At 39.4% G+C, this 27,930-nt stretch overlaps 2 protein-coding genes across 17 annotated transcripts in view; both read left to right on the top strand.

Annotated features, from left to right (window-relative positions):
* KYNU (kynureninase) overlaps positions 1–14,991 on the top strand; it is a 60,716-nt gene extending 45,725 nt beyond the window's left edge. For all 4 annotated transcript variants that reach the window (XM_075092812.1, XM_075092810.1, XM_075092809.1 and 1 more), the window contains 4 exons: positions 7,924–7,976; positions 9,493–9,578; positions 12,903–13,133; positions 14,666–14,991. In XM_075092812.1, coding sequence (XP_074948913.1) covers positions 7,924–7,976; positions 9,493–9,578; positions 12,903–13,133; positions 14,666–14,818 — 523 coding nt within the window. In that variant the 3' untranslated portion in view covers positions 14,819–14,991. The remainder of the gene's footprint in view (positions 1–7,923; positions 7,977–9,492; positions 9,579–12,902; positions 13,134–14,665) is intronic.
* Positions 14,992–15,982: 991 nt separating this feature from the next.
* ARHGAP15 (Rho GTPase activating protein 15) overlaps positions 15,983–27,930 on the top strand; it is a 347,486-nt gene continuing 335,538 nt past the window's right edge. For 2 of the 13 annotated variants that reach the window (XM_075092819.1, XM_075092817.1), the window contains exons 1-6: positions 15,986–19,678; positions 20,895–20,932; positions 21,392–21,855; positions 23,686–23,957; positions 24,248–24,310; positions 24,783–27,926. The gene's annotated coding sequence lies outside the window, so the exon portion shown is untranslated. The other 11 variants (XM_075092824.1, XM_075092822.1, XM_075092818.1 and 8 more) reach the window with 10 other exon arrangements.

Here is a 27,930-nt window from a genome sequence, read left to right as displayed (position 1 = left end):
ATATCTCTATGAGTAAATTGGCTCCCTGCTTGATTTTTAATTTCTGGTGTTAGGCAGAATATTTGATTTCCCTTTACTAAATGTGCTAACATACTGTTGGCTCTATTCCCCCTTTTCATATATCTGATATTTGGCTAGTGGAAGTGATATATGAGCACTTTGTGATAATAGTTGTTCGTAAGCTGATTTAACAGTGTTTAATTCAACTTCATTAGCCTTAGAGGGGTTGTTTTTTGTGAGATCTTTTCCCAGGATTTAATTTAAGCTTCAATTTTGTCTGCTGCTTGATCATACCTTTCTTTTGCCTGATCATGGCGAATGAAATTATCATCCCTCATCGCAAACGCCTTAGAGGTTTGGCGGAGAGCTCTGTACGACTCCGAGGGGCCCTGATTGGATTCGCAGCATTGCAGCCATTTCTCTTTCTCATGCCCTGATCACAGCAACTTGTTTCCTGTTACAAAAGTGAACTCAATCTCCTTTTGTTTTGACCTGGAGGGGTAATATGGAGGGACGTGTTGAAATCGGTGTATTCCCACTTGTGTTGAGTCTAGAAGACTAACAAGGAAAAAATCAATTCAGGAAGAACATGTGTACCCTCTATCTTCAAATACCTATCAGCTGTAAATCACCTTGCACCTGATTGACCAAACAGCCTAGGTTTTCACCCAAGAGTCTCTCTAATTGTGGCAACAGTTGCGTTAAATTCCCCACCTTGGAGAACAGTTGAGCTCAGGGAGCTGGGAGCTGCCCAGCTCCTTTTGGAAATAGGATGATTACTCAAGTCCAGAGATTTCTTAATTTCACCCAGTACAATTGCATAGTTAAGTGTCAATGTTTAGATTATGAAACTGTTTTTCAGGATTTTGGTCTTTACTGTTAAAAATTTGCTGCTAGGCAGAAAGTGAATTTAGCTATTTTTTAACTGAGACAAGCCTCAAAATAGAGGAGAATAATTGTCTCCCTTTAGATGGTACTGAGAATGCAAGCTACTTAACAGAAGACAAATGTCATGTTATTAGCCGCTAATACAATCATATTACTTTGGTCTTTTGACAAAGTAAAGCCTCATTGATATTAAATACTAAATGTTACCACTTTCACAGTAGCAACTTTTCAGAAGGAGTTTTGATTTTTTCCACTGAGTTCTAAGAGACTGGTCCATCAATAATGTATGGCACTGCTTCACAAGTCACATATGCTTAATAATTAGGAAACGTTTGTAATGAGTTGAAAAGTGTAAGGAAAGCATGAGAGTATGTGCAAGTCCAAAACTGCAGACGTCTGAGGCTAATAATTACCTGGACTTCAAAAGCTTTTTCAAATTCTAACAACAGATGCTACTTAAAATTAACAACAGACATTGCACAGAAGAGAATAATGAAAGAAATCTAATCTTACCATTTGGGATAAAGGATATCTAAATAGATATAAGGAAGTGAAAAAAAAAAAAAGGCTTTAAATATAGCTTCTGGCAATCTTAGCAAGGTTTTCTGAAGGAGGCAGCAAGAGTTAGGTTTCCGTGTACTGCTCGAGTCTAACAGGGGCTAGCTGTTAACTCCCTTAATCCCCCATGCAAATCCTAGCTCTTATATATATACACTATAAAGTGCACTCAATAACTGAGAGCGTCACAGTATATGAAGAATTTCACCTGCACAGGAGAGTTAAAAATCTTTGAGTTCTGCATTTCAGTGATGAAACTGGCAGTCACGTTTCAATTATCCTCTGTCGTGATTCAACAGACCCCTCATCACCACACCAAACACCGTTTGAATTATTTGCCTCCCTTCCAGCGAGCTGTCAGCAGGGGGGCCCTGGGTCAGAGCAGGACCTTGCTGTGGTGCCCAGTGTGGAGAGGACGGAGTTGCAGTGGAATAACATTGTCCATCCATTTGGGTTTCAGTTTTGTTTCAGCACAGCTGTAAAACACTGTGTGGAATTAAGCAATAGAAATATTGATTTTTTTTCCCCTCCCCTTGACATAAGAGACAGTTAGGTAACATAGATCAAAAAAAAAAAAAATTAAATTCTGAACTCAACATACGCCTGACACTGGAAACAACTTTTGAGTGACAGGATAATTTGGGGAAAGGCTGAGAGGAGGGAAAAAATAAAACTGTGACATCAGCCATTGCCTCCAAATCCCCTTTCCCTATCTGTATTTCAAAAAATCCAGTATAAGATACTCCAAGGAAATATTTTTCTCTGTTCTTACATGGTCCTCATTACTAAGTATGAGAAAACATTTTAACAAATACATTCTCACCACTCACCGGAGAGTCAGGACAGTACGGAACAGCATTTCTGGAGATGAGGGCTTGAGGCATGGAAAGACTAAATGACTCATCCATGATCAGACAAGTCTGTGATAGCAAAGAAGATTGAAACTCCTCTCAAGCTCTAGTCAGTGAGCCAAAAATATGCTAAGTAAAGCAATGAACCTTTTTTCTGTTTTCTTGCAGGGTGGGGTGGTGGTGGTGTCAGTCTTGTTGTTTATTCTGATTCTTGGCATGGAATCCAAAGCAGCACAATCAAGCTTATGTGCTTGCAATAAAATTAATGCAATAAAAATGAAATTAAAACATATTAAAAAATTGCAATTAGAAAACTGCAATAAAATTAATGTTGAGTAGAATGCAAAGCCTGTGCCCCAGCTGTTGAGCCGGGGGATCATGTCTGCGCTCGGAGTTGGTGGAGAGCTCTTCGTAAATCTGGGTGGGAGTGAGGTGCCTTTGAGGGGGTGACACAACCATTTATATAAGTTTGGCTTCTGGGATTGACTTTTGTTTGAGTGCAGCAGCATTAGGAGACGGTCCCACCCAAGGTCTGAGTCCTGGCTATGCTTTCTAATCTGTATTGTGCTACGTGGAGCCCAGGACACTGGAGGAATGTACTTAGTCTGGAACTAAACTTTCAGTTGAGCTGGATGTTTGTAGATGGATGTAAGGCAAGTTAAGGAATGTTTCTGGATGTTTTTGGTCTTTGGGAGCCGACTGTACCATTCGGTGGTTGTGTTGGGTTTTTTTGGTTGTGTGGTTTGATATGTTTTTTTGTTGGTTTTCTTTTTTTTTTTTCCTTAAACCCTGCCTTTTGGGACATCACAGCTGGGCTCTGGATGTGGCATTAGTGATGTGGTACCACCATGTTCTCCTAGGCAGCAGGATGATGATTGAACACAGTCAGGTCACCGTGGCTGAGGTCAGAGGTAGTTTGTATCTAGCTTCAGGCTGGCTCCAGCCTCCAGGTTTTCTGTACTCTTTTGAAGTCTAATTCCTAAGACCTCATGGGTGTTGTATTTAACACTTTCCCTGCTAATGAAGTGATATTGGAGAGGCAGTTAACCTCTATTCTCTAAGCCTGTGTCACACTGTACTGTGCCTTCTGGTTGGCTGTTATAGGTCTTAAAGGTGTTGCGAGACATAAGCACAGGGAATGGATGTGCTGTGGATGTGCTCTTCCACCAGCCAGTTGCATCGTGGACATACAGGACTGCAAGAAACTGAACTTAATGATTATTGTTGGCCCTTTCATTCCTTTTCCTGTGCGAGGTTGCCTTTGCAGACATAGCATAGTATCTGACTCAGTTCTGTGTAATAAACTTTGGGAGTAGGGAGACGTCTCAATAACTCCTTAGAGCTGATTCTTACTCATAGCTAGAACAGTAGCATGAAAACTCAAACAAATCTTTGCCAACACGTGGAAGTTTTTACAAAAATAAAGCGATGTGTGAATGAAGAGCTTAGCTGCCACCCAGCAGCTGCACCAGCTGCTTTGCAGACCCAGTCCACCCCAAAACTGCCTGTTTATGACTTAGCTTAACCCATGGTTTCATAAACATAGCATGCTTTGCTGGTATGTGCTCCTAATACAGATATAATCTAAGTAGTGAATATGAAATTTATAGATAGCATTGTGACCTGATAAAGGAGAGAAGACAAACTGTTCCATGCCCAGTGAAGCTGGCAAGTGTAATGCAAAGCATCACTAATTTCACACTGCATTCCTGTTGTAGCGTTTCAACGTGCTTTCTCACAGATGTAAAATGATTTCTCAAACAATATAATGACAGGATGCTTCCAGTGCATTGCCCTGGATTGTAAAAGTTGAGCCACATTGACAGTATTTCCCTGTTTTCTGTATCACTGTTCAAGAGTTTCTTTTTTATTGTTTTTTTCTTGCCAAGAAGGGAAATGAGACCCGGGTTGCTTCAGGCTTTAAATTATAAATGAGTAGCATGATCATCTGTAACTTCGAAGCAAAGGTCAAAGGAATTTTTTTGTATTTTTCTGTATTCTTTAACTGGATCTTCTTTGATGTTTACTCCGCACACACATCATGATCATTATATCCTGCACTCTTGCATCATTAATGCAACTACAAACAAGATGATTCAAGTTATGAACAACCAGCGCCTCAGTCTAATGCAGACAGATATGAAGGAGGAAAACGAGCTAAATAAGAATACTTATTGAAGGGATTGTTCCCCGGTGTAATTGTTCTTAAAGAGAGTATGACTAAATGAGAGGATACTGCTTCTTTCTGGAGTCATTTTCCAACCCAGCAAATCTTTGTTCATTGATTTGTAAAATAAGAGAATATTTGGGTGTAAAAATAAGTAACTTAAAAACCTTTCAGCAATATTTTTAGCAATTTTTTCATGAAACTGAGCTAGTAACTGTTTGCTTTAAATTTTATGTGGCACTTTTAAGAAAACTAGTTCTTTGCATAGACTGGAAAGCTGCAGAATTCCCTGGGAAAGTCTCAGTGTTATCAAACAATGAGGACATGAGGCATAAAATAAAACAATGCATTATGTACTTTAAAAGTTATTTTCTTATAGAAGTGGGTTTCTTGGGACATGCACGCCTCCCAGAAAAACCCACAGCTGATTCGGCACTGATCTACTCTTCTTTTTGGCAAGATTGCTATGGGTTTCTTGCATGGTTTTGCTGTTGGATAGAGCGATGTTAGCTGCAGAGGTGCTCCAGGAGCACCGAGCAGCCTTGGAAGGCTGAGGGTACATGCCGCAAGCCAGCCGTCGCTGGGATAACCCTGTCGGTTAGTGCTGTGTTAACGCACGACAAGGGCTCGGTTTGGCTACGTTTACATGTAAAGGAAAGTGACCAGTAGAACATTATTCTCAAAGGTTTATAGTGGAACTTTTGCAAAATGCGACCCTTTTCTCCCCAGGCACACTGAATTTTAACACACTTTGCAAAATGGGTTTTATCTGCAATGAAAAGGATGTAACTGTAGGGTCCTGTTACTAACAAGTTTAAGGTGTTTTTAAACACAAGCACATCATATAAGGCTTTCCAGAGCCTTCCACATATTGCATTTTGCAAAGATTATGGTTTGGAATTCAAAATCAATTTAGATCATGGTGCCTGTTTTTGAAGCAGGAATAGTCAAAATGGTGACTGCATCTCAAAATACTCATTTGGCATGCAGAGTAACAACACTTTAATAAGAATTTTTACTGCAGTATCTTAATGTGCAGTTTTATTGCCTATTATTTTTAGTGAGCTTTTATAAAGCCTTATGTTTGGGGTTTAACACCATCACTATTTCCCATCATAACAGGTTGAGATTTGGCATAGCAGCGGCAACCTTCATTTCAAAATTTTCACAGAAAATTGTAAACAGCAAATTGCTAATTTGTAAAGATTTTGTTAATTTCCACACTTTGAAGCCTGTCAACTTAAATGTCAAATAATGTGACATCCATATGGACCATTAGCTCAATGGGAGTGTAGGACCGGAGCTGCTTCAAAGTGCACATCCTGTAGTGACACCGCTGAAGTTCTAGAACAGCCAAAAAGAAAGAAAAAAAAAGGAAAAAAAGAAAAAAAAAAGAAAAAGCAAATTGTCAAAGTTATGGTAGGAAAGGGCAAGATAGCTAAAACTGTCTTTAAAAAAACCTCCCTCGTTCTGTCATTTTGGAAAAGTTCTGAAATTTCAGTTTCCAAGTTGCAAATGTGGTGCTGCAGCAGGGACCTGGTTTTAAGCCAACTTCAGAGTTAGCAAGTTTCGAGCATTCAAAATGCAACCAGAGCGCTTATCATCGGGCTCTGTCTGGGTAATATTCTGGTTGATGTTTATTTCGTCTTTCACCTTAGGACGTGGTCCAAATAGAACATAGTATTGTTTTCTCTTTGCTACAGAGTAATAGTCCAAATGTTATATTTCCTATGGATTTTCTTCTGATTAAAACTTTCGGAATTCATAGACTGTGTGTGTCCTTCACATTAGTAGTATGTTGTAGTAACATGCAATATTCAGGTTTATAGTAAAAATGTTCTGTATATATTATACAGTTCATATTAATTAGCTGGAATATTTTTTATGATTCAAAGTATCAGTAACTGAGGCACTTGGGCAGAAGCTGAATTATATTTTATTTGGGTTATATTCATTTTGGCAGTGTAATATCTCATTTGAAATGAATGTATATTGCACTATTTATTTTCATGGGTCTTAGAATAATAAAAATATGCAGAAATGAAGAGAAAAGCATGCTTTTTTCTGTATACACTATGTTTGGATGCAGCTCAGAGCCTTTGACAGAAGTAAACATAAAACCTAGGTTGTTATACAGAAATATGAAGTACTTTATTTTACTCTATATGGGATTCATACAACAAGTTTTAAACTCAAACATGGTCTTAATTCTGCACAGCTAAACTCTTAAGCATGCTGCAAAGAAGTTCTTCTGCTTTAGAAAGGGGCAATGACTTTCTTTTTCCTTGTTTACTTCCAGAAAGGCTGACCTACCATGAGTTTTATTTATAGTATTTTTTTTTTTTTTTTACTACTACAAATTTTGAATACTTGCCAGGCTTCAATCCCAACAACTCTGCTACCTGGCGCAGAGAAAACTGAGCGAAGCCTTGGAACAAATGGTGCCCAATATGTCCAGTCCTGGAGACCTTAAAAGGTCAGGAAGGAGTCTGTGGTGGTGAATTCCTGATATTGTAATAGCACTGAGACATGGGAAATTTCAGGTAGTGCTGACATTATTAGTCACTGATATTACCATGTACTGAGTTACAAAGTAGAGAGCCCAAGGGAGGTGGGGAGAGACTCCTTGGTTTTGCAGTGGTGACTTACCTGCAGTCCCTTGGGCGCTAGGTGATGCACTGCAGCCAGCTGCTCTGCAATACTGTTTCCAGCTATGTCCTTGGGCATATTTTTCAGAAATTATGGGTTGATAATGTAGTGTCATCTTAAAATACAAGCTCGGATAAATGATTTTCAAAGTAATTTGTCTTCAATCTTTTTTTTTCTGGAGATGATCTTAAAAAAATATTTTTGGATTAAACTGGTTTGGTTTTTATTTTAACGAAAATTTTTTGAATAATAAGTTCAGTTCAGGAGAAGAAAAGTTTCCTCAGACTTCACATTGCTGTCTCATGGTAAGGAAAAAGCAGTGCCTGCCTCGGCAATCCTCTGAGGTCCTGTTGTCTGTCTGCTGCCCATCATGAACTCCTTTTCCTGGTGAAACTAAGTCAGATTTTATAACACCTTTTAGGTTTCAATAGTCATTAAACTAGGTGGGGGTGTGTGCGCGGATTTAATGCCTTGGAACAAAACAGTGGAAATATTTCTGTTCTATTTTTCATTTTGTGAAATGTATTCAGACAAAAAGGATATTGTTAGAAATCAATAGTTAATTGAAAGATGTAGTACATTTTATCGTCAGTGGTTAATGAGAAGTTCCCAAATAGTAATATTAAGTTTTTAGTGCTAGATATTTATAGAATTTATTGTATTTTTATGTTACTCTTACAAATAAAATATCTTATTAGAAATATTAGTAAGATTTCTTAATCTTACTTATATATTTCTTAACTCCTAAATCTAAATTAAAAGATATTATACCAAGATTGCTATTAATTTACTTTCTTTACAAAATCTTAGGCTAATCGGCTGGTGGGGTCATGACTTCAAAACACGATTCCTCATGGAAAACAGTATGTACTTTTACATTTTCAGTTTTGCCTTGTTTGATGTATTCATATATAACCTGCTTCACTTTTATGGTAGTTTGAGTAGAAAGGATAGAACTTTACATTTCCTCACTTATGTCAAACGTATTAAGCTACACTCATCCCAAATATGTAATGCAATGGAGTTAACAAAATAAATGTGGGAATAAATTTGGTCTCTGGGCGTATGGGTCTGACTTGTCTGCTTCTAGACATTTTGCTGAAATACCTTCAAAATGCAGATATGGAATATGGATGAAACTTTCAAAGTATCTCAGTGAATTAAACACATAAGTCTCTGAGGAGCAAGGATCTGCTATCCTTCACTTGGGTAATATCTTACTTTAGGATTAGTTCCACTGGAATTAATGAGAAATTATATAAATTAAGGTAAGATAACCTGCCATAAGTCATGAAATACCACTAATTTTTCAGCATCTCCGAATTCCTTGCACTAGCGAAGGATGGGTTATGAGACAAAACCAAACCTGCTCTGAAATAGCTAATTATTCATTGTCCCAATATGAAGTGAGGACTCCTTTCCAAATCTGACAGCTAGACTGTTCAGCTCCATTGTAAGGGATGGCAGAGAGAATATCCTGAGGGATGAGGAGGAGAAAGGAGCTTTTGGGTTTGATTGGTTGTTTTGTTTTTAATATATTTTTAATTTTCTGTGGCAGCGCCTATTGATGTGACTTTGGCTGGAGAACACCTCTCTAATAGCCTCAGTCTGCTCTTTGTTTTCTGACTAAATGTAAGAGAGCGGCACTATGGAAAGCCAGCAGGAGACACAAATTGCCTTGAAATACTGTTAGAAGAAGAAAAACGTTGTTTATTCATTTCCATGGGCAGTTTATAGAGGAGAAGTTGGGCAACGATCATTATAAAATTAGCCAGTCTGCTGTGCGTGAAAAGCATTTCCTCCGCAGCATCCTCTTGCTCTGGTGCTGGAGCATGAAATATAAACGGTGACACAGAACTTACAGCGAGGCTTTATAGATTTATTAAATAGATTTTGTGAAATTTCACAGCCTAAAGTCTATGCAACTTCTCTACGTGGCCTGAAGCTACACTTAGCTGCATATGCAGTCTCCCACGTGTCTTGTCAGTTTAATGAAGTTAAGGAACATGATTCCCTGCTCGTGGCAGCACCATGGCTCCGCATGAGCGTGCCTCTGCTGACTTGGATTTTCTCTGTTTTGTGCCAGAGTTAAAAGAGATTCAAGTGTAAAGGTGGTTTTAACACACACCATTTAAACAAATTAATTGCAGTTCTCTAGTTGTCATGAAGCCGCTAATGAAGTCATCCGCTGGATAAAATTGGGCTTCTCTCGAAGTTAAAAGTATTAGCTGTGAATAGATTACTATTTCCTTTTAATGACTGATTCCTACAGGCCACATTAGTGAAATATTTTATTGCGTGAGGACGGACTTCAAGATAAGGTCCAATCCATTAAAAGGAAGAAATCAAAAACACTAATATAAGTTATTCATTTTCCAGAATTACAACTAAGTGAAGGAATTAATGGATTTCGGTTATCCAATCCTCCAATTTTACTGGTCTGTGCTCTGCAAGCTAGTTTAGAGGTAAGTAATTGCTTTACTTTGAGCCTGAATTTAAGAGTATAAAAATGTTAAATGAATGTTACATGTATTATTGCTGTCTCCCTTAAAGAAATTTGCAGAATAGCTAGAAAATGAAGGTGGGGAGGGAATGAAAAACAAACAAAATAACGCCACAACCCTGAGAGAACAAGGCTTTTAATAAATATACCCCTCTCTTCACTGTTCTCACAAACCTTGCTGTGGGACCCGGTATACTTGAGGTTTGCACCTCCAAGCCTGACCGTTAGCACTATGTTTGTCCCGGCTTTTAGGGGCTCAGTGCAAACAGCGGCTTTTCCCACAGACATACTTAGGGCTTGGCTTAGTGCGACTCATGCAAAAGATGCCGTTAGAGATCTTCCTAGGAAGGAATCGTGTAACACTAAAAAGTTGCACCCAGAGTTGCTTCTACGTATATTTCCCTGGGCAAAACAGACTTAGCTCCTTTATGAGAGAAAATGGATGTGGCCACTTGGTGTCCTGGAGTCTAAACTGAACCAGTGGCTCAAGGAACCTGTCCTCTGCTGTAGTCCCTTCTATTGCAAACAGAAAGGACAGGAGCTGTCTGTGAATGTTTCATAAAAGGGGAATTCCTGAGTGTGGTATAGCTCCAGAATGGGTTTTGTTTCGCTCTTCACTAGTTTTTTGGTGGCCGCAGGGAGCAGAGCCCCACCTCTACACGAATCACTGAGATCGGGGCTGTGGAAAGGGCAGTCCTGCCATGCGGAGCTAATCCCTTCCTGGCTAGGAAGGGGTAACCCATGTGCTGAAGGCCCTCCTGTCCACCTTGGAGGGCACAATTCAGCCCTGCCTGAAGGCACGCAGCTGTCCCCCTAGCACCCTCTATCACACTGCCTTTCATATCGAGACATAGCAGAATTTCTCTTATGGGACGGTTCACCCATGAAATGCGGGACTCTAGGTCTTTGGGGCTAAAAAAGATGGTTTCACATAGATTTCCCTACTGTATGCTACGTATGTTCAAGGCCGCTTTGGTTAGCAATGTTTTGCCTTCAGCATAAATGGGAGAAATTTATTTCTGTTAATGCTAGTGTCACGGCAAAACTGATGCTGGAACAAAGAGCAATGTCCACATACTGTATGTCCCTCTGCTTTATTTACCGAAAAAAAGAGTATCTTAAGCAAACAAAGTCAGAAAACTGTCAATTTTGCTCTCTCCAGCTTAGATGCGATGCTGAAGGACTGCAAAGGGCACAGCAATGCTTCTTGTTCTGCCTGACAATTTATTTTGTTAGTCCTTAAACATCCAATATATTTTTTTAAACTTTATGTGACCTTCGAGATAAGCTGAAAGCTATTCTGCTATGACCCAGATTGTCAGTGCTCCAGTTCATGTGGGTTGATGTCATTTAGCCCACTGCAGGGAGCCTCAAACAATGAGGGCTGAGCAGTTTCCATCGCCTCCCCTTTCCGTGCCTGCATTACCTTTTGGCACAGCCAGGATTTCCCAGTGCTAATTGCTCTAATACAGTGGGAAACAAAATAGTTTTCATGTCTGGCAAGAGATGGCTAGTGAAATTGCATGCCACCTTCACTGGGACACATTAAGCAGAAGGCAGTGTTTCCAATGGAAACAATGAAAACTGCAAGTGTTAATGGATGTTATTCCTCAATAATGCTTAAAGTGACTGTTATGGCAGTAGCTGCTCCCTTTTATGGAAAAAAAGGGAGCGCTCTACAGCCACATTTGAAAGATCTTTTTCAAAAAATTTCACCCAGGAGGCCAAATATTCCTTGCACAAAGCCTGAGCAAACAGATTTTTGCATGCAGCCTAAGGAGATCCATCCCTCACACTGCTGCAAAGCCCAGAGGAATAGGAGGCAGGTCTCCATTTTACCTCCAGTAATGTGCTGAATAGTTGTGTGTACGCTCTGCTTGTCTGTGTGGTGAGGAAAGCACCTCTAGATTTTTGTTGACCTGTGCAAGTACTGACTGCTGAGGGCTCTGCTCCCTGTCGCATTCGTTTCTGTGACTGCATTGTCTTCATGCAAAGTCTGCCTTACAGCAGCCATATTTTGTTTCACAGCAAACACATGTAGGGGCTTTTGGTTTTGTACAGCATCTAGTGGTTTTGATAGCGTCATGGAATAATACTTGGGATATTCTACAAAAGACTGATTTCCAGGTGCTGCTGGAAACCACACCTTGTATTTTGAATAGGATTTCTCAGTTACCTCGTTATACGCTGTTCCAGGTTATGATATAAGTAATCTTAAAAGTGTTACTCCTTCAGTGTGGAGCGGTGATTTCTTGCGAGTGAAGATCGCGTATTTTCATACAGGACCTCTGCCTCTGTTTTTGCAGCTGCAGTCAGTGGAACCATAATTGTCCATGAGCAGATAAATGGCATTTATGTGCCAGGCTCTGATCTGAAGTGACTGTCGGGTACTTGCACATCTGTATTTTGTCATCTTTCCCTGAAGCTACTTGCATGGGAAGGAGAAAAGGGCGGTTTTGGGAAAGGCAGGGATGAATTGTCACCGGGGTCACATCTTCTATTGTTTCCTGTAACTAAGCCTTTCTAGAGCACAAGCAGAATGTGTCACACCGTCTCCTGCTCCCAAACACTTTTGCCACGTTGTTTGTTCTTGTTTGTGGGGCAAAGTAGTACAACCATTTTAAAGCAATTGCTTTTGCATGTCTCATGATGTTTTGAGTTTCTGCAGCTCACCAGTTCTTGTAGCTGTGTAAGAGCATAGAGCTATTAAACCAGAATCAAGCAAATATTTTTCCTTCTTGCGGACTAGCAGAGACGGAGCCTGTGCAGGACTTAAAACATTAAAGTCAATGCATTAGTACAAATTTTGTGTTTTCAAAGACAAGGGTTTGTAGATTAGTTGTGATGTTTCAGTTTTGACACTTGGCTTTTGTTATTTGAGGTACATACAAGGGAAAACTTCTATGTGATTTTGAATTTCCTGCTGCCGTATTGAATGTATAGAGGCTTGATGGATCCTCTTCAGATAAGCAAAAGAACGCGCTCTCAGCAAACTGTTCCTGTGTGCAAATTCATTTGTGCAGATATGGATATGGACAGTAGACAGAAATGTCTTTCATTATCTAAAGACATTACCCATAACATCTATCTGATATAACCACTTGATTCCAATGATAAGGTATATAAAGAAATCTGTTACCTGGCAAAGAATGACAGAGTTTGATACCTGTATTACCAAAGCGATTTAACTTATTAAAAATCTCAGGAATAGCCTTAGCTTTCTTAATTTCCTTTTTATTTTTCTATAGCAGTGCATTATCATTCTAATGATTTAAAATCGTTACAGGTTTTTGGTCAAACTACAATGAAAGCATTGAGAAAGAAATCTGTTCTACTCACTGGTTACTTGGAATACCTGATAAAGCATTACTACAATGAGGATAAAACAAATCCAGAGAAGCCCTTTGTAAAAATCATCACGCCATCTCAGACTGAGGCAAGAGGATGCCAGCTCACGCTATCTTTTTCCCTTCCAGTCAAATCTGTGTTTAAAGAGCTGGAGAAGAGAGGAGTAGCTGTGAGTAAATCAAAATTCATCTTCTTGCGCACTGTTTTGTGAACCTATACCATACCAAAGTAATAATTTTGCTTTTTTTCAAATATAGTCTTGTATGAGGCCGAAAAAGATTGGGAGTTTTCAAAATTGCTTATACAGCATCTTCAGTTGTGCAAATAATTAAATAAGTAGGGTTATTTTATAAATTATGTGTAAGTCTGTACATTGCCCTTTCTCTATTGATTTATTTCTGGTAGTTCTGCAAGTGGCACCCAGGAGTCACTACTAAGGTTAGAGCTGTTTTATAGGACCATTATGATGGGGGAGGCATTACAGATCTGAAGCTGATGGTCTGAACAGGAAAGATAGGGAATAAAAAAACCCAGAACAACCCAACAAACCCCTAATCACTGGAAAAACACAAATACGAGTATGTCAGAGCTGTCCAGTGCAATGTACTGCCTTCACAGGCCTCTCATGTTCAGTGTGCTTGTCCAGGTCCCCTGCCGTGGGTCCAGGTGTGAGGCCAGAGACATCAAAGAGAAGATCAGTGCCTCCCTGGGGTGCTGGCAGTCAGCAGAGCTCAAGGGGTGCTCACCACCCTCAACGCCACAACTCGCACACCTACAGCCCGACGGTGGCAAGGAGCTCTGAACCTCCAACAGTCCCTTTCCTGATCTGCAAATGGCCAAACCCTTGCTCTTTGCGAGGCATCGAGGTGGAGAAATTAAAAAGCTTTCATTCCCTTAGAGATGGGTTTTAGCACTCAGAAAAAAAGGCCACTGAAAGGCAGTGCCGTGTAATGGCACGGTTACTGGTGAGCACTGCTCAAAAAGAATAAAATCTAAATTTAAGGCTATACGTGTGGTGATTTAGGAGTGCTGGGAGGTGAGGCTGATAGCGTAATGCCATATAAATGTTATATGAGTTTTATTTCTGCTGGTGACTTGTGTCCCCAAAGGGCAACTCCTCTAGGCTAAATATGCTGCTGTTTTGGTGCTGCCAGGGAATTCCAGGAACTGCTGCTTTTAAGAGGGCACAGGGCCTTACACTGTTGGCTTGTCTTTGCGATGCAGTAATATGCTTCAAATATGAGAGATTATTCAGCGAAATGTTCAAATTCATGTTCAAATACTGCAAGCCCTGCAACATTACTTGTACCTGTAGCGCAAGACACTCTGTCATACTGGCATGTTTCTGTTTTGGGGTGGCTTTTTTGTCACCTGTGTGCCTCCTCAACTATGGGCTGCTGTAGGCGCTAAGGTGAATTAAGGGGCTGCGTAACTGGTTTGGAGCCCCTCGATGGCACTGCCAGAGTCCTGCCCATCCTGAGCCGTGCATCCTTTTTTAGGCAGCACACCACCTTTCCTGTTACGTCCTCCACAGTAATGCTCCTCACAGTAGTTTCTTGAGGGTCCCGAAGTTTTTACGTGTGTCTCCATGTCAGCCCAGTCATTCTTCCCTGAAGACGAGGATGACATTTAAAAGTATAGTCTGACAGATAAATATGAAGTGACCTGAATTTACTAAGCTTTCCCTTTCTGTTTTTGCAGTGTGACATGCGAGAACCAAATGCTCTTCGCGTTGCCCCAGTTCCTCTCTACAATTCTTTCCATGATGTGCACAGATTTCTTGAAATCCTGGAATCTGCAATTACATCTTCAAAACAAACAGCAAATAATACTGCGCTATCTGGTTCTTATTGATGGCTCAGCTGTATCTTTTAATCTATTTCTGACTAAGATGCATTTATCCCGCTGAGCGGTTCTTTGCTTTGAGTAGACCGAGCTATATCCCATGCAATTTGCAAAAAAATGACTGTGCTTGAATAGTTATTTACAACAGACATGGTTTTATTAAAGCTCATATTTCCACTCTGCTTTGACTTTGACTTCATGAATTAGTATGCTTTGTACATTTTAATGGGGCTTTTCTTAAACATTTTATGTAGTTTTATTACATTAGCTTTGAGAAGCATGGAAGAATTTCTATCAACTAGAACAGGAATGAAAAAAATCCCTTCTTTATTATAAAAATGATGCATAATAAAAATTGGAAAATAGACAAATCACCAACAGTTAAAAGATACAGTCCAATTTACATTTTTAATTTATCAATTCTATTTAAAGTAGATGGTATACTTGAAAAGTAAGTTGAACAATTAGTTGTTTAAAACTTGTTAACTGCTGCACGCTGGGTTTCTCAAAGGGCCCACTATTCAGAAAATCTAGTTTAATTAATGATTTAATTGGAGAGTGAACTTATATTGCAGATACCTTCTTTCATGTGATATAGTTGGCTAAAACAAAACATTTATTCTTTTTCTTTCTAGGTAGTCTTCTTGGAGACGATATGCTGAGAACCATTTTAAAATTGTGTAAGATGGTGTGAAGGGCTGTGTGAGCACTTACGGCAGTTTTAACAAGGTTTATTTTGCATTAGGCAAAATGAACTCTGAACTGTTTAAGCAGCAGCAAAATATCTCATTGTTAAATTAGTGTGGCCCAAATTTTTACAGAGGTTTTCACTAGACAGCTAAAAGTAACAAATAAAAACTGCTTGCATTTAACCAACACTTTACCCGGAGCTGCTTTAAGACATCAGGAGCAGAGCAGTGACCGTGCCCCTGTACTCGGCGCTTGTGAGATCGCACCTTGAATATTGTGTTCAGTTTTGGGCCCCTCAGTACAAGAGGGAAATTTTGTTGCTGGAGCGTGTCCAGAGAAGGGCAGCGGGGCTGGGGCAGGGTCTGGAGCACAAGTGTGCTGGGGGGCGGCTGAGGGGGCTGGGGGGGTTTAGCCTGGAGAAGGGGAGGCTGAGGGGAGACCTTATCGCTCTCTGCAACTGCCTGACAGGAGGCTGTAGTGAGGTGGGGGTTGGTCTCTTCTCCCAAGTTACCAGTGATAGAAAGAGAGGAATTGGCCTCAAGCTGCATTGGGGAGGTTTTGACTGGATATTAGGAAAAATTTCTTCACTGCAAGAGCGGTCAGGCCCTGGCACAGGCTGCCCAGAGAGGTGGGGGAGTCACCATCCCTGGCGGTGGTCAAAAAACATGTAGACGTGGCACTTCAGGGCATGGTTTAGGAGGCCTGGAGGTTTTGGGTTAATGGTTGGACTTGATGATCCTAGAGGTCTTTTCCAACCTTATTGATTCTGTGATTCTATAAATAACACCTTGACATAAATGGCGACTAAGCTCCTAAGTCGGTAGCTATTCATTGCACACCCTTTTTCAAGAACCAACTAAAACTTTCTCATTATACTCAATGTGTCTGACTTTTGGTATGAAACACTTAGAAAATTACTTTTGGTTGTCTTTTTATTCCGCTTCAAGGGTGAGAGAGGATTTGGGGGAAGAAGTGAGGACTACCCCATTTTGGTGCAAGGGCTTTTTTGCTGTTTGGAACTTTCACACTCTTTGAGCATCTTCTGCTGCACAGGGAAACCCAAGGGACTTCACAGTGTCTAACTGTGCTCTAAAATTCCCCAGAAATGGGTAGTTTTAAAATCCCTGCTGCAGTAATACCCATTTCACTGGTTGTAATGTGTAGAGAAAAGCTGAAAGAACTGTGAATAAAGCATTTGTTGGTATTGTTAGCACCTGTGAAGAGTAAAAAGAGCTTCTTAAACGAGAATATTGTTATAAAGAATAGCACAGGAGTCTCAATCAGTTGGAAAGCTCTGGCTCGCTCGAGAGGTTTTGATTACGTTGACGTCATTGCTCTTTAATTCAGCTGAGACTGTATCGTTGCATTGCAGGCCAGGTATCTGTACTTCAGTGGCTGTGGTTTTATTTTTATACTTGCATGTGCAGCACAGCTACTTTTACCTGTCGCGTGACATGATCTTAGAAAAGGACCATTTTCCATCAAGTGACTGTTGATGAAAAAAAGCACTGAATATAAAACTGTGACAGTCCACAGTGTTCAAAAGGGTTTTAAATCACTGCCAGTGCCTTTGAAGCACTTGCACTGCTGTACAGCTCTTGCTAACGGTCACTTATGTCTTCCCTATAAATTTAGGCAAGCTTAATAAAAATCGAGATATGACACTAGGTCATAGTATAATATACCTTATTTTGATATCAGCTGGACCTTGGTTGTGCAACAAACCCAGGAAGAGTAAGAAGCTCAAAATCTCTTTCTAAGAAGCACCTAGACATCAGGTTTGGCCTGTCTGTCTTGGAAGTTACAGGGACATAAATGGTGAGTTTTGAGGTCACAGTTCGGCATCTGCATTGAATTAATGAACTGTGAAAACAACTCCTTGTGTCTCTGAGGAAAGTGAACCAAGTAGGGTAGGTGAAGTACTTACCAAATCTCTACAGCCCAGGTTTCGAAAGGTGACAGATTATTAATAAATGTTTAACCGTATTTTGTCTTTTAGTAGCAGTTCAGGCTACAGGTATAAATAGTGACTTTATAAATAAGCATTTGTGTTCCATTTGATGGATTTGATTAAATTCAGTGTGTCAAGACTCACTTATTTCAACTTTTGAGACTTATTCTCTCTGTGAGCTGTGAAGATAAATATGAAAACCCGTTGCTTTTATAGGCACATGTATAAATTCAGAAAATTATTTCCAAAAAGCGAGGGAAGGCTATAGCGCATTATACTAAAACAAAATTGCAGCATAAGCACCGGTTTCACATGGTCTTTCCCTACTTGTAGTAAAAATTTAGCAAAATGAATAATACTGAAAGTTAACATTAGGTGTCAGTATTTTACATATTATTTAGCGAGAGAATATCAAGTGAAAGAGCTTCTGTGCAAAAAAAAAAAAAAAAAGAAGAATATTACAGTCTGCTTTTTCAAATACTCTAAGTTATCACAGTTAGAGTAATATCAGGAATAATTATGTGTGAAATAATTAATTGTATATACCCCGAATGCTTCTTGCTAGTTACATCTCTGATTTAAAATTCAGTATTAAGTACTACTGCTTTCTAATTGCGATAACATTTAGCTCTTCGATTGTCTGAAGAAATTACATTTTTCAAATTAAACTGCAAGACGTAAGTGTCTGTAAATGGCAGAAAATTGATACCCAGGTAGAGTGATAAAATGCCTAGAAAGTGAAGGAAGACGAATGCGAATATGTAGACCCCTGGTTGTATGTGATCTTTCTCACATACACAATTTAACAGATCTCTCAAACTCACTGCAACTGTTGAAAACACGAGGGAAAGTACTATAGGATCCATCTGTGCATTTCTACCCTGTTTTGCCTTGGAATGGCTAAAGAGAAGGCAAAGTCCTCTTTCATAAGCAGAAAAGAAAGTTACTGTTTTCCAAAAAATAGTACACTATGAGTGAAGAAAAAGGTATGACGTATAGTTATTTCCTCACCTGAGCTTGTTGCATGATTGAAAATGGGAAGGACCTGACCCATGTGAAGAGCTTAAGATGCAAAATGTTGGGAGCCCTTGGTCTGACTACTGCAGGCTTCACCTTGCTTTTGTTTCAGAGAAGTTGAAACAAAGATGTTTCTTCATCAGCACAATATTATACATGGGTAGATTATGCAAGAAAGATGAAGGGAGAAAGAAAGAATGGAAGATAATAAAACAAACTAATTAACTTTTAAACTGATGTTACGTTATGTTATGGTCATGTTCCCAAACACAACTAGGTACAGGTGGGAATTCCCCATGAAACTCTACCCTAGGGGTATGGATGGGCCTTGGTTGTGTTCAGAAAGGTGAAAATGAGCATCTAGGTCTAAATCCATAGAGGGGTTTTACAGGATGTATAAACATCAAAGCGGTGACAGCAAGATAATGAAGACATGGCCGAGGTAGGTGTGTTATTTCATATACTCGCTTATAAAACCCATTAGTTCCAGATGCAATTAACATGTCATGATCTAACATGTTTCAGAGGGAGCTGACCTGCTCAGAGACCCTTAAAAATCTCCGCAGGTTCCCATCTCAACCTCTGGGCACCCAAACTAATGAAAATATGTTTCTGAAAAGCTAGTCACTCTTTACAACCAGCTGAGAGACAGTTTTGCACCGTAAGCTTAAACTTTTGTCAATATTTGTGAAATATATTTAGAAAGCTTATACAAAAATGAATAAGTTATAGATCAGTAATTCATACGATTTATATTCCAAGTTTTTATTACCTAAACTTACTCTCCTAAGCATCATTTTATGTTTCTAGTTAAATATAAGTGAGAATTGATTGCGGTATTTCTCAATGGAATTCTATCTTTATTTCATCATAATTGCTTCATATTTGAATAATGACAGATGAACTACTTCATTCAATTGTAGTTTTAAGGCTTTGAAGTCACAATAGCAGCAAAGGATTTAAATCCTGAAGCCATTATTATGGCAGAGAAGACATCAGGGAAAAGGAAAACTTATGTTCGTGTAATTTTCTAGACAGCGAAATACTTCTGCGGTTGTACTTTTTTTTCCCCCCCCTTTTTCTGGACATTTTGCTAACGTTAAGAGGATCCACTAAATAACAGAATGAAGTAGCTGCAACTTCTAGCAAAACAAATGGCTTCCATCTACCCTGGAAGACGACATTAGAAGTGCTGAATGAGAGTCCATGCTGTAAGTAAATGTCTGTAGTTATTTTGCTTTGGAGCTAACTACAAACCATTTAAAATTCTAGGCAGCTGCAATACAGTATTTCACCAATAAAGAGTTCATTAGATCTTTTTTCTCTCTGACATTTACATCTAGTCCTGAGTACATGTTAATACTCCAAGGTATGAATTTCAAAGTTCCCTTTATCTTTGTGTACAGTTTTAAGCAATTAATCAAATGATAAAAAAGAGCTTTAAAAATAAGGAACGAATTGTGAATTTAAAGTATGTGTTCAAAAAGTTGCTACATTATAATTTGTGGGGGACAGGGCCTCTTATCAACTGAGCTAAGTGCAGAATTTATTTTTTAATTTTATTTAAACTTTCATTTTATTGAAGGATTTCGAAGAGACCATCAAATTGTTAAAACATGACCAAGTCGTATATCCAGGATAGTTCTTTCTCCTAGGAGGCTACATCAAAGTGGGAGAGACATAGAAAAACCATTATTTAATACGTTCAAAATGACTCCCACGTGGGGCAAGATTTATACAGGCTTCTGAAATAAGCATGGGGGCAAGCAGCACTGAAAACCCTTCATTTGAAATAAAAGCAAATGGCCGTCTTATCGTCACAATGCCAGATATAAATATGAAGATATATAAAAAAACTTTCCCAATTCTTTCTTCATAAAAAAATCATGTTCTGAATTAAATAAAGCATCTGAGCACTAGAGATACCACGGCAGCCTGAAAGGAATTATGCCTTCTGGGAAGCCACCTGCCTGGTGGAGTATAGGTTGTGTAGATGCCCATACAGCTTGCAGCGTAGCTCATGGTCTCACCTATTGCAGCACAGAGCGAGCTCCCTGCTACTGGAGACTGTCTTTAGTGTGATAGGTGTTACCATATCGTTGTGGTAATAGAGAATGAATCGAGCCTCGTGGCTTCAACTTGCAACTTTGCTACTTTGCAAATTTTCCTGGCGCCTCGGTTTACTGAGAGCGAGCAGTATGTGAGGTGGTTGATGCGAGGCTGTCTGCAGGACATCTGCAAAGTTCACACTGATACTTGAGCACAAGGTACTAAGAACTGGTTGCTATTAAAATTTCATTAATGAATTTCGAGAAAAACATGCCTCTAATATATTTTCTATTTTAACAGTGAGGTATGTCTGACACACTCATGCATATTGACGCTGTGATTCTTTTTAATGAGTGTTTTGTTTGAGTTTCCCCCCAGGAGGTGAAAGGAAACATTCGGAAGTATTCATCCTTCAGGTAGGACACAGAAGCCGTTTTAATGTCTTAGCTGAAACTTTATGAAAGTGCTCAGATGCTCTTGTGTGCAATAACGAATTTAAACAAGTGTGGTCAAAAGGCAACAGATTCTGCCCATTCTTTACTTCTTAGACAAAACAACACCTTGCAGCTGGGTGAGTTACAGATATGTGGCTGTTTCTTTTTAGGATGTTCCTAGACTTTCCTGTACTGCTGCTTCCTATAGAGAAAAATACTGTGAAGGTCTCTTTAGAGAAATTGTCTCTGAGTGAAAGTCCAGATTCACCTGCCTTTGAATTCTCTTAATTGCCTCTGAAGGGGTTATTTTTCCTGATTCCACAGCTTAGTTTCTGTATCACTAAGACTGTAAAAATGATTTTGATGTGACAGCTATAAAATATAGCATCTATGAGTGAGGGGCAGATATAATGGTTAATAACATACATTTTTTTACAATAGGCTGTCATAAAAGTTCTTCAGCACATCAGCCTGGAAAAGGTTTCACCCACTAGAATGGGGGATTGAAGGATTCACCCTTCACGATCCAGGGCGAAGACAGTGCTTTGGTCTCCTGAGCAGCCCAGTCAAAGCAAGTATTGAGAAAAACCTCCCTAGCACATCCCAACTGGATAAAACCCAGCATCAAGTAGGTATTCTGGTAGAAAAGTCCATGGTAGAGCCATCAACCTTACTAAGAAGAGCTCACTGGTGGGAGCACAGCCCACACAGGGCCTCTGCATGTTACACCACTGTCAGCCTGAGGGAATGCTATGTTTTTCCATTTTTGTAAATAGATGCTAACCAAGAGCTGCAATGTGTAGAGCTATGGTGTGGGAGGAAGGGCAGGTAGCACCGTAGCTTCAGCCTGCAGAGGTGTCCCGCCAAGTGTGCCAGAACCATTGAGCCCAGCAGGAACTGGCAAAGTGATTAGAGACATTTTTCGCCGCTCAATTTAGGGGAACTCTGCTCAGTGCAAGGGTTAGTGGCAAGCCCTGCTGAGCCGAGTCCCCTTCGCTGGCAGCGCAGCCTGCCTTCGGGGTGCCTGACCTCCTCTCCACCCAGTAGGGAACCTCAGGACACAACTTGATTTCTGTGGTTCACCGTCCCGGTGTCAGGTATTTCAGTTTTACTGATTATGAAGTCGTGCTAAAGTGCATTTTGAGACCTCACACTTTGTTTCTAGAACCTAACGGTTGATTATGCTTCCTGCTTTCTTAGATGATATCCAGTTCAATATACAGTTGTGCAAAAATGGTTTATTTAGATAAAGGCACACAACATGTGTACTGGCATACTAAAAATAGTGGAACGTGACTCTTAAATTGATGTGAAAATCCCATTTGTTATTATTGTTTATGACTTCTAGTTTGAACATACTTCAGTGGCAGATTAATAAATTTATAAGCCTCTTTATAGCATCTAAGTTTCATCTTTTGTTGAATGAATTTGAGTTAACTAAGGTAAACTCTTTCTGGACCAAAGTATACTGAATTCTGGGAAGAAATTACCCTTAACTACTCAAATTTAACTAATAAAGCAAAAACTATTGCTCTGCATCAGATATGGATAAAGGATGAGGCTATGGGTCAACTTTTGGAAGATCCTAAATTCTGTGGAAGCATGGACATAGCATATGACTGCTTCGTTTTCATTAGTATTCTTATTTTATTCAGACTTGCTTGCTTTAACTGGATATTAAAACTGAAGTGACGAAATACCAGAAAAAGTATGAATCACCAAAATTACATGCTAAAGTCTGTTATCCTGACATTTTTCTGAATGAATATTGAAATGCTTAGCAAAAAAAAAAAGATCTTGAAGTTCCTTCGTCAGTAATCAGACCCAGACTTCACTTAACTAAATATAAAAAGGATATTTTTTAATGAAAAGCATGCTCTTAATTATAACGATGTTCATTAAAACAAATGCCTTGAAAGACTACTATTTTCAATTCAAAGCCTTCTCCAAAAACATCTGAAAAAACCCACAATCTACAATAAAGCAACCCTGGAAAAATCTTAGACAGGAAAACATACCAATTGGATGTACATGATATATATGTACATCTATATGTATGTATATGTGTACTCTTCTCCAGAGAATCAAGAGGTATGGTTCTGTCTTCTAATTTTTTCCACATTTATAGAAAGTGTAAGAAGTGGTTTAATTTGAAATCTAACATTCAATGAAAACAAAGGCGTTAGCTCTGAAATAAGACATCAGTTTTGCAGGGCTATAGATCCTTTGAACTTGGATGACATTGTCTCTGAGGACAAGATGTTTGATGAATTTTAGACTTGAAAGCCTTTAGTAGGAAAAATTAGTCCAGAATCTGTTCCTGTAGGATGGGAAAAAATAATTCACTCTTCAAAAGATCAGGAAAAAAATGATGTCATTTTCTATTTCCCTTAAGAACCTTTCATTCAGATGCTTATATTGGAAAAGGCTCAACAGCCATGAACTTAGGGGCTTATGCCTGGGCATTTTTGTCCTCTCTACACAGAATCTTGAGGAGAAAAAAAACACCCCACACTTAGAATATAAGGATAAATAGAACTGTGGGTAAGATGGTCTTAAAAAACATCACCGACTAATTTTAATCTATTAATTTAATATAATGAACATAATGATTTGTGTAAAATTACGTTACCCCTGTTATGTGCCAAATCTGTTAGGAACAGCTGCTTTGCATTCAGTATATCATAATGACAGACACGGCGGAGTTATAATGTTTAAATTTTTTTTTCATTAAGGTCCTATTTTAGATTTGCAAGCTTGTGCACGAGGGGAGAAGGGCTGGTGCTTCTAGTGCACTGTCGCTGTTAAAGGTTATCAAAAAAACCTCTTGGCTCTGTGAAGAAATGAGTAATGAGTGGAAGCTGGTTTTGCAGACCCTGTGCCAAGGGAAGAGTAAACCAGGATTAAGAAGTCTTGTGGAGAATATTTTTCCCAACAGGTCTAATGTTCAATGCTTTTTTGTGCAGAAGAACTAGGAGGGTCATGATAACTGAAGCTTGAAATAAAGGTGAACTGATAACACAGGTTGGGGGTGGTGGTGGATTAAAGGGACTATAATTAATTGGGTCTTTATAAACGCACCAAGGCTGCAGCAGAGATGTGGTTCTGCTGACACTCCTGTCCACGGGCATGACCAAGGAGTGGGGGCTGCTACCTGCAGTGCCACACCTAACCTTTTAAACTCCCTCTCTCCCTCTGTCCAAAATCCAAAATACTCCTAAAACTCCCAAAATATTCCCTAACCCTAAATACCACTTACTTATTGAACTGTTAATGACACACCTTGTTCTATTGCAGGACTTGCCTGCACTAATAGAAACAACAGGTCTGGATGAACACTTGTCACAGCTCACTCAGAACGTATAATTCTGGCTGATAAGAAATTTGCATTGTAATATTTTTGCTAAATATCCCCCCCCTCACATATTGTGCAAGAGTAGAGATTTTGTAAAACATGGCACCTGCTATGGTAGTGTAAAGGTGATTTTCCCACGATAGCCTACATAGGTAACTACAGCGCCAGAATATGATGGTGCTGTGTACCTGCTTTAGCAGAGTGCCTGCTAAGTTTGGCAGATATAGAATAAAAAGATGTTCATAAAAGCAAGATTACAAGCATGGACCAGAGGAAACAAGGGAAAAGGAAGCATATGACTTCAGAGACCACAGACGATAGAGATTAGAAGGAACTGAAAAACTGGAACAGTCTCAAAAGCTATAGAACAAGGGATATAAATTTTTCTATTTTGCCTGCTTGAAGTAAGCTGAAATTAAATGTATTTGCATGGACATGTTGGAGTGGTCTGAGAAAAGACCTCCTTATTTTCTGTAGGTGGCTGCTATGAAGAAGTCTCTCAACAAGTGCAAACAGTCAGCACATGTAATACTCAGCCTGGTGCTATTACTTGCACCAGTGGTGCGTTTCTTTTTTTCTCTTTTTACCCCTCCCCCAAGTCTAGATGCCCTGTTCACCACGAACCAGTAAGATTTCCTGCCATCTCCCAGATCATATGAGAATGTACAATAGCAATTGCCTGTCAGAAGGAGGGAGCAGGGAACAGGGCAACGGGCTAGAGCCATGCACAAAAACTAGAAGTATCTTTGTATTACATGGGCAAATAAAATCATAGGAAGTGATTAGAACTGATGTGCTGAATTATTTAACTCAACTCGCTGCTTCAAAACTGTCATAAACTGTTTTTTTTTTTAATTTTAATTTTTATTTCCCAGCCCATTTGAGGCAGCATAGTTTCCCCTGAAAGCTTCTGGACACAGGAGAGGACAATTATCTGTCTGTAGAGGAGTTTGACTTCCTGCATCTGACGTTCTTTTGTTTTTATTGCCTTCTTTCTTCTGGCACAACTGCCCGGGCTGTTCTGACTCACTCCGCAATGGCCACATGGGAGGGAGCAGAGAGCGAGCAGTGCCTACCACATGGATAACAGCGGTATTAGGAAGAGACAATCTCTTCAACAATTCTTATTTCCACTAGAGTTGATGGGGGCCACGTTAGTTTTGTGAAAGCCTTGCACTGCTGTATGCTTACGTTTCTCTTTTTGTGAATGTGGAATTTGATACTGCATACCGTTGATACTGCTGACCCGCCTCTTCCTCAAAGGCTGAAGCGAAAGAAGAGACTGTCCCACCGCCTCTCAGCTTGCTTTCGTATTCATCCTCAGCGTGGGATTTTACAGGGCTTGATTTTTTTCCCCACTCTTATCCACCATGTAACTGAAGCTTTTTTAGTAGAGGTAGAAACAACACTGGCTGGAGTACCGATTTTATATCAAGGACAGCCATTTCATACTCCCTTTACTGTGAAAACATTGGCAGTTTTTGGAACATCTCCAGTCAAAACGCTATCGGTGTGGAGAGTCTGGGTCACACCTGAAGCCAGTGGTGAACCCCAGGGAGGAGGCCCTTGAAGAGGGTTTTGCTAGCATCACTTTGTGACTCTGACTTGATCACAGGTGCATAGATTAAGATATTGTCACCCAAAGTGCATGACTCATTTGTCTTTTTAAGGTCCGTTATTGTGTGATGTAAAACCACCTTTTTGGCAGTTTGGTGTTGTAACACTTTTAGCACTCGGAGGCCTAACACTCCAGAAAATGCATTTACACTGCATTTAAAGCTTGCATGTAACTAAATCCTGTCAAGGAAAGTCTTTACATAATGCATCAACATATGCTGGGTTTTTGTCTGTTTTTAGTACAGTATAGCTCTACAATGGGTTGGAGTGGCTTTTCTAAGTTATTAAAAATAGCCCTAGGCAAGGCTAGTCTTTAAAATAAGTGTCAAGATCCCTAAAACACCTGGGAAAGAGAGAGAAAAGGACCAGTTTGGATCTATGCAGAACTTTTTTACCTAGCAGTTTTCATTAACTTCAGTGTCCTAATTATTTTTTAAACTGGGAAGAATTACATTAAGTAGGCTTGAAAAATAAGGGGAGCAAAAATAAAGTAATATTCCTTTAGCTATTAATGTTTCTAAATCCAAACCTCATTATAAAGCAAATGACCTTTTTTAGGGAATAAATGTCCAGAGAAACTTCTCTGCTGCTTTATAAAGTATATCTGTTATCCAGACTTTAGCAGCTCAGCTAATAAGAGATGTTTTAATGCAAGATCATTTTTCTCCTAAAATTTGAATGGTGTTGGTTTTAGACCTCAAGTCACAACACATATGTTCCTTCCATATAGCCAACATTAAACTGCTGGAGAATCTCTAAAGGTCTATTTTCTACCACCTGTGACAATTTGTTAAAAATATCTTTTGTGCTTTTAAGACTGCAGTAGGTAGAATGGATTGTTTAGGGGAAAAACTGAGCTCAGAGTAAAAGGTTTTGGAAGATGATACCGGAATGTTTATAATGTATATTATGGTTCAGAGGGCTGTGTGAATTTAACCATTACTGTATATTTACGTTGACATTTACATACAAGCTCCTACATGATAAACATTTATTGCCCAAGCAGGTATTATTAGAGACTGCTGTTAACTTGGACTAGAAAATATTGGAGCTGTTACATGGCCACATGCATGGCCTTCTCGATACCTAGGAATGCGCTCCTAGAAATGTTTTTACCGGGATTAAATATTCAAAGCCCTTATAGCAAAAAAAAAAAAAAGAAAATGGCTACTGAATGGACATTAGCAAACAATTGCTGTGAGCAAGAATATGAATTACTGTCTATATAGACATAATTCTGTGTGCTCCTTTTTAATGTAAATATTTAAAAACCTACTACAAATATGAAAAGTATTATTTCTCTGGCGAAGAATGTGGGAAATCATACATTATTTTTTCTTTATCATATAATCTACTAGTTTCTTAGGGCTTTTCCCAGTGAATTGCAAAGTTTTAGAACTTTATCCATTTTCATTAATAAAAGAATTATTTTTCTGGAATTGGCCATTGCATTCACAGTTGTTCTTCCAGGCTTGTACCTGCATGTTATCCAGGCCTGTATTGCCTATTATGGCTTGATTTACCCACTGAATTAGATTTGCCGCTGGGTGCCTGCTACAGAAGCCAGACTATGGGCTGCCTGTCAGTCTTTCCAACAGAGAAGAAAGGCTGAATGAAGCAAAAAGAAAAAAAAGTCGAGTTTTCTTTCCCTCTCAGGAGACTGCTCATCCAGAACAAGTCTTGGAATCACTGTTTGAGCACCTGGTGAAACTTACGATACTTTTTGACTCGATTAGAACTGAGTTGGTAACAGCTGTGGGGCGTTCAGCATCCTCAGTCAATAGTGATTTTTAAAACTGCTGTTTTAGCCTTAATGCTCTGTGCTCTCAATTATGAGATGTAGAAATCTGGACGTTCACCAACCTGATGACATGCCTCATAAGCAATGACGCCACGAGTCACTGAAATAGAGACAAGAAGTCTGAGCTTCAGAAATGGTGCTCTGCCTTTAACCCGCACAGCAAACGCGCAAAGACCAACCTACTGAGCAGCAATCTGCTCCAGGTAA

The sequence above is a fragment of the Phalacrocorax aristotelis genome, chromosome 5, assembly GCF_949628215.1.
Source record: "Phalacrocorax aristotelis chromosome 5, bGulAri2.1, whole genome shotgun sequence".
In the NCBI taxonomy this organism is placed as follows: Eukaryota; Metazoa; Chordata; class Aves; order Suliformes; family Phalacrocoracidae; genus Phalacrocorax; species Phalacrocorax aristotelis.
The sequence above is the reverse complement of the archived record's forward strand: the minus strand, read 5'-3'. Positions and strand labels throughout refer to the sequence as shown.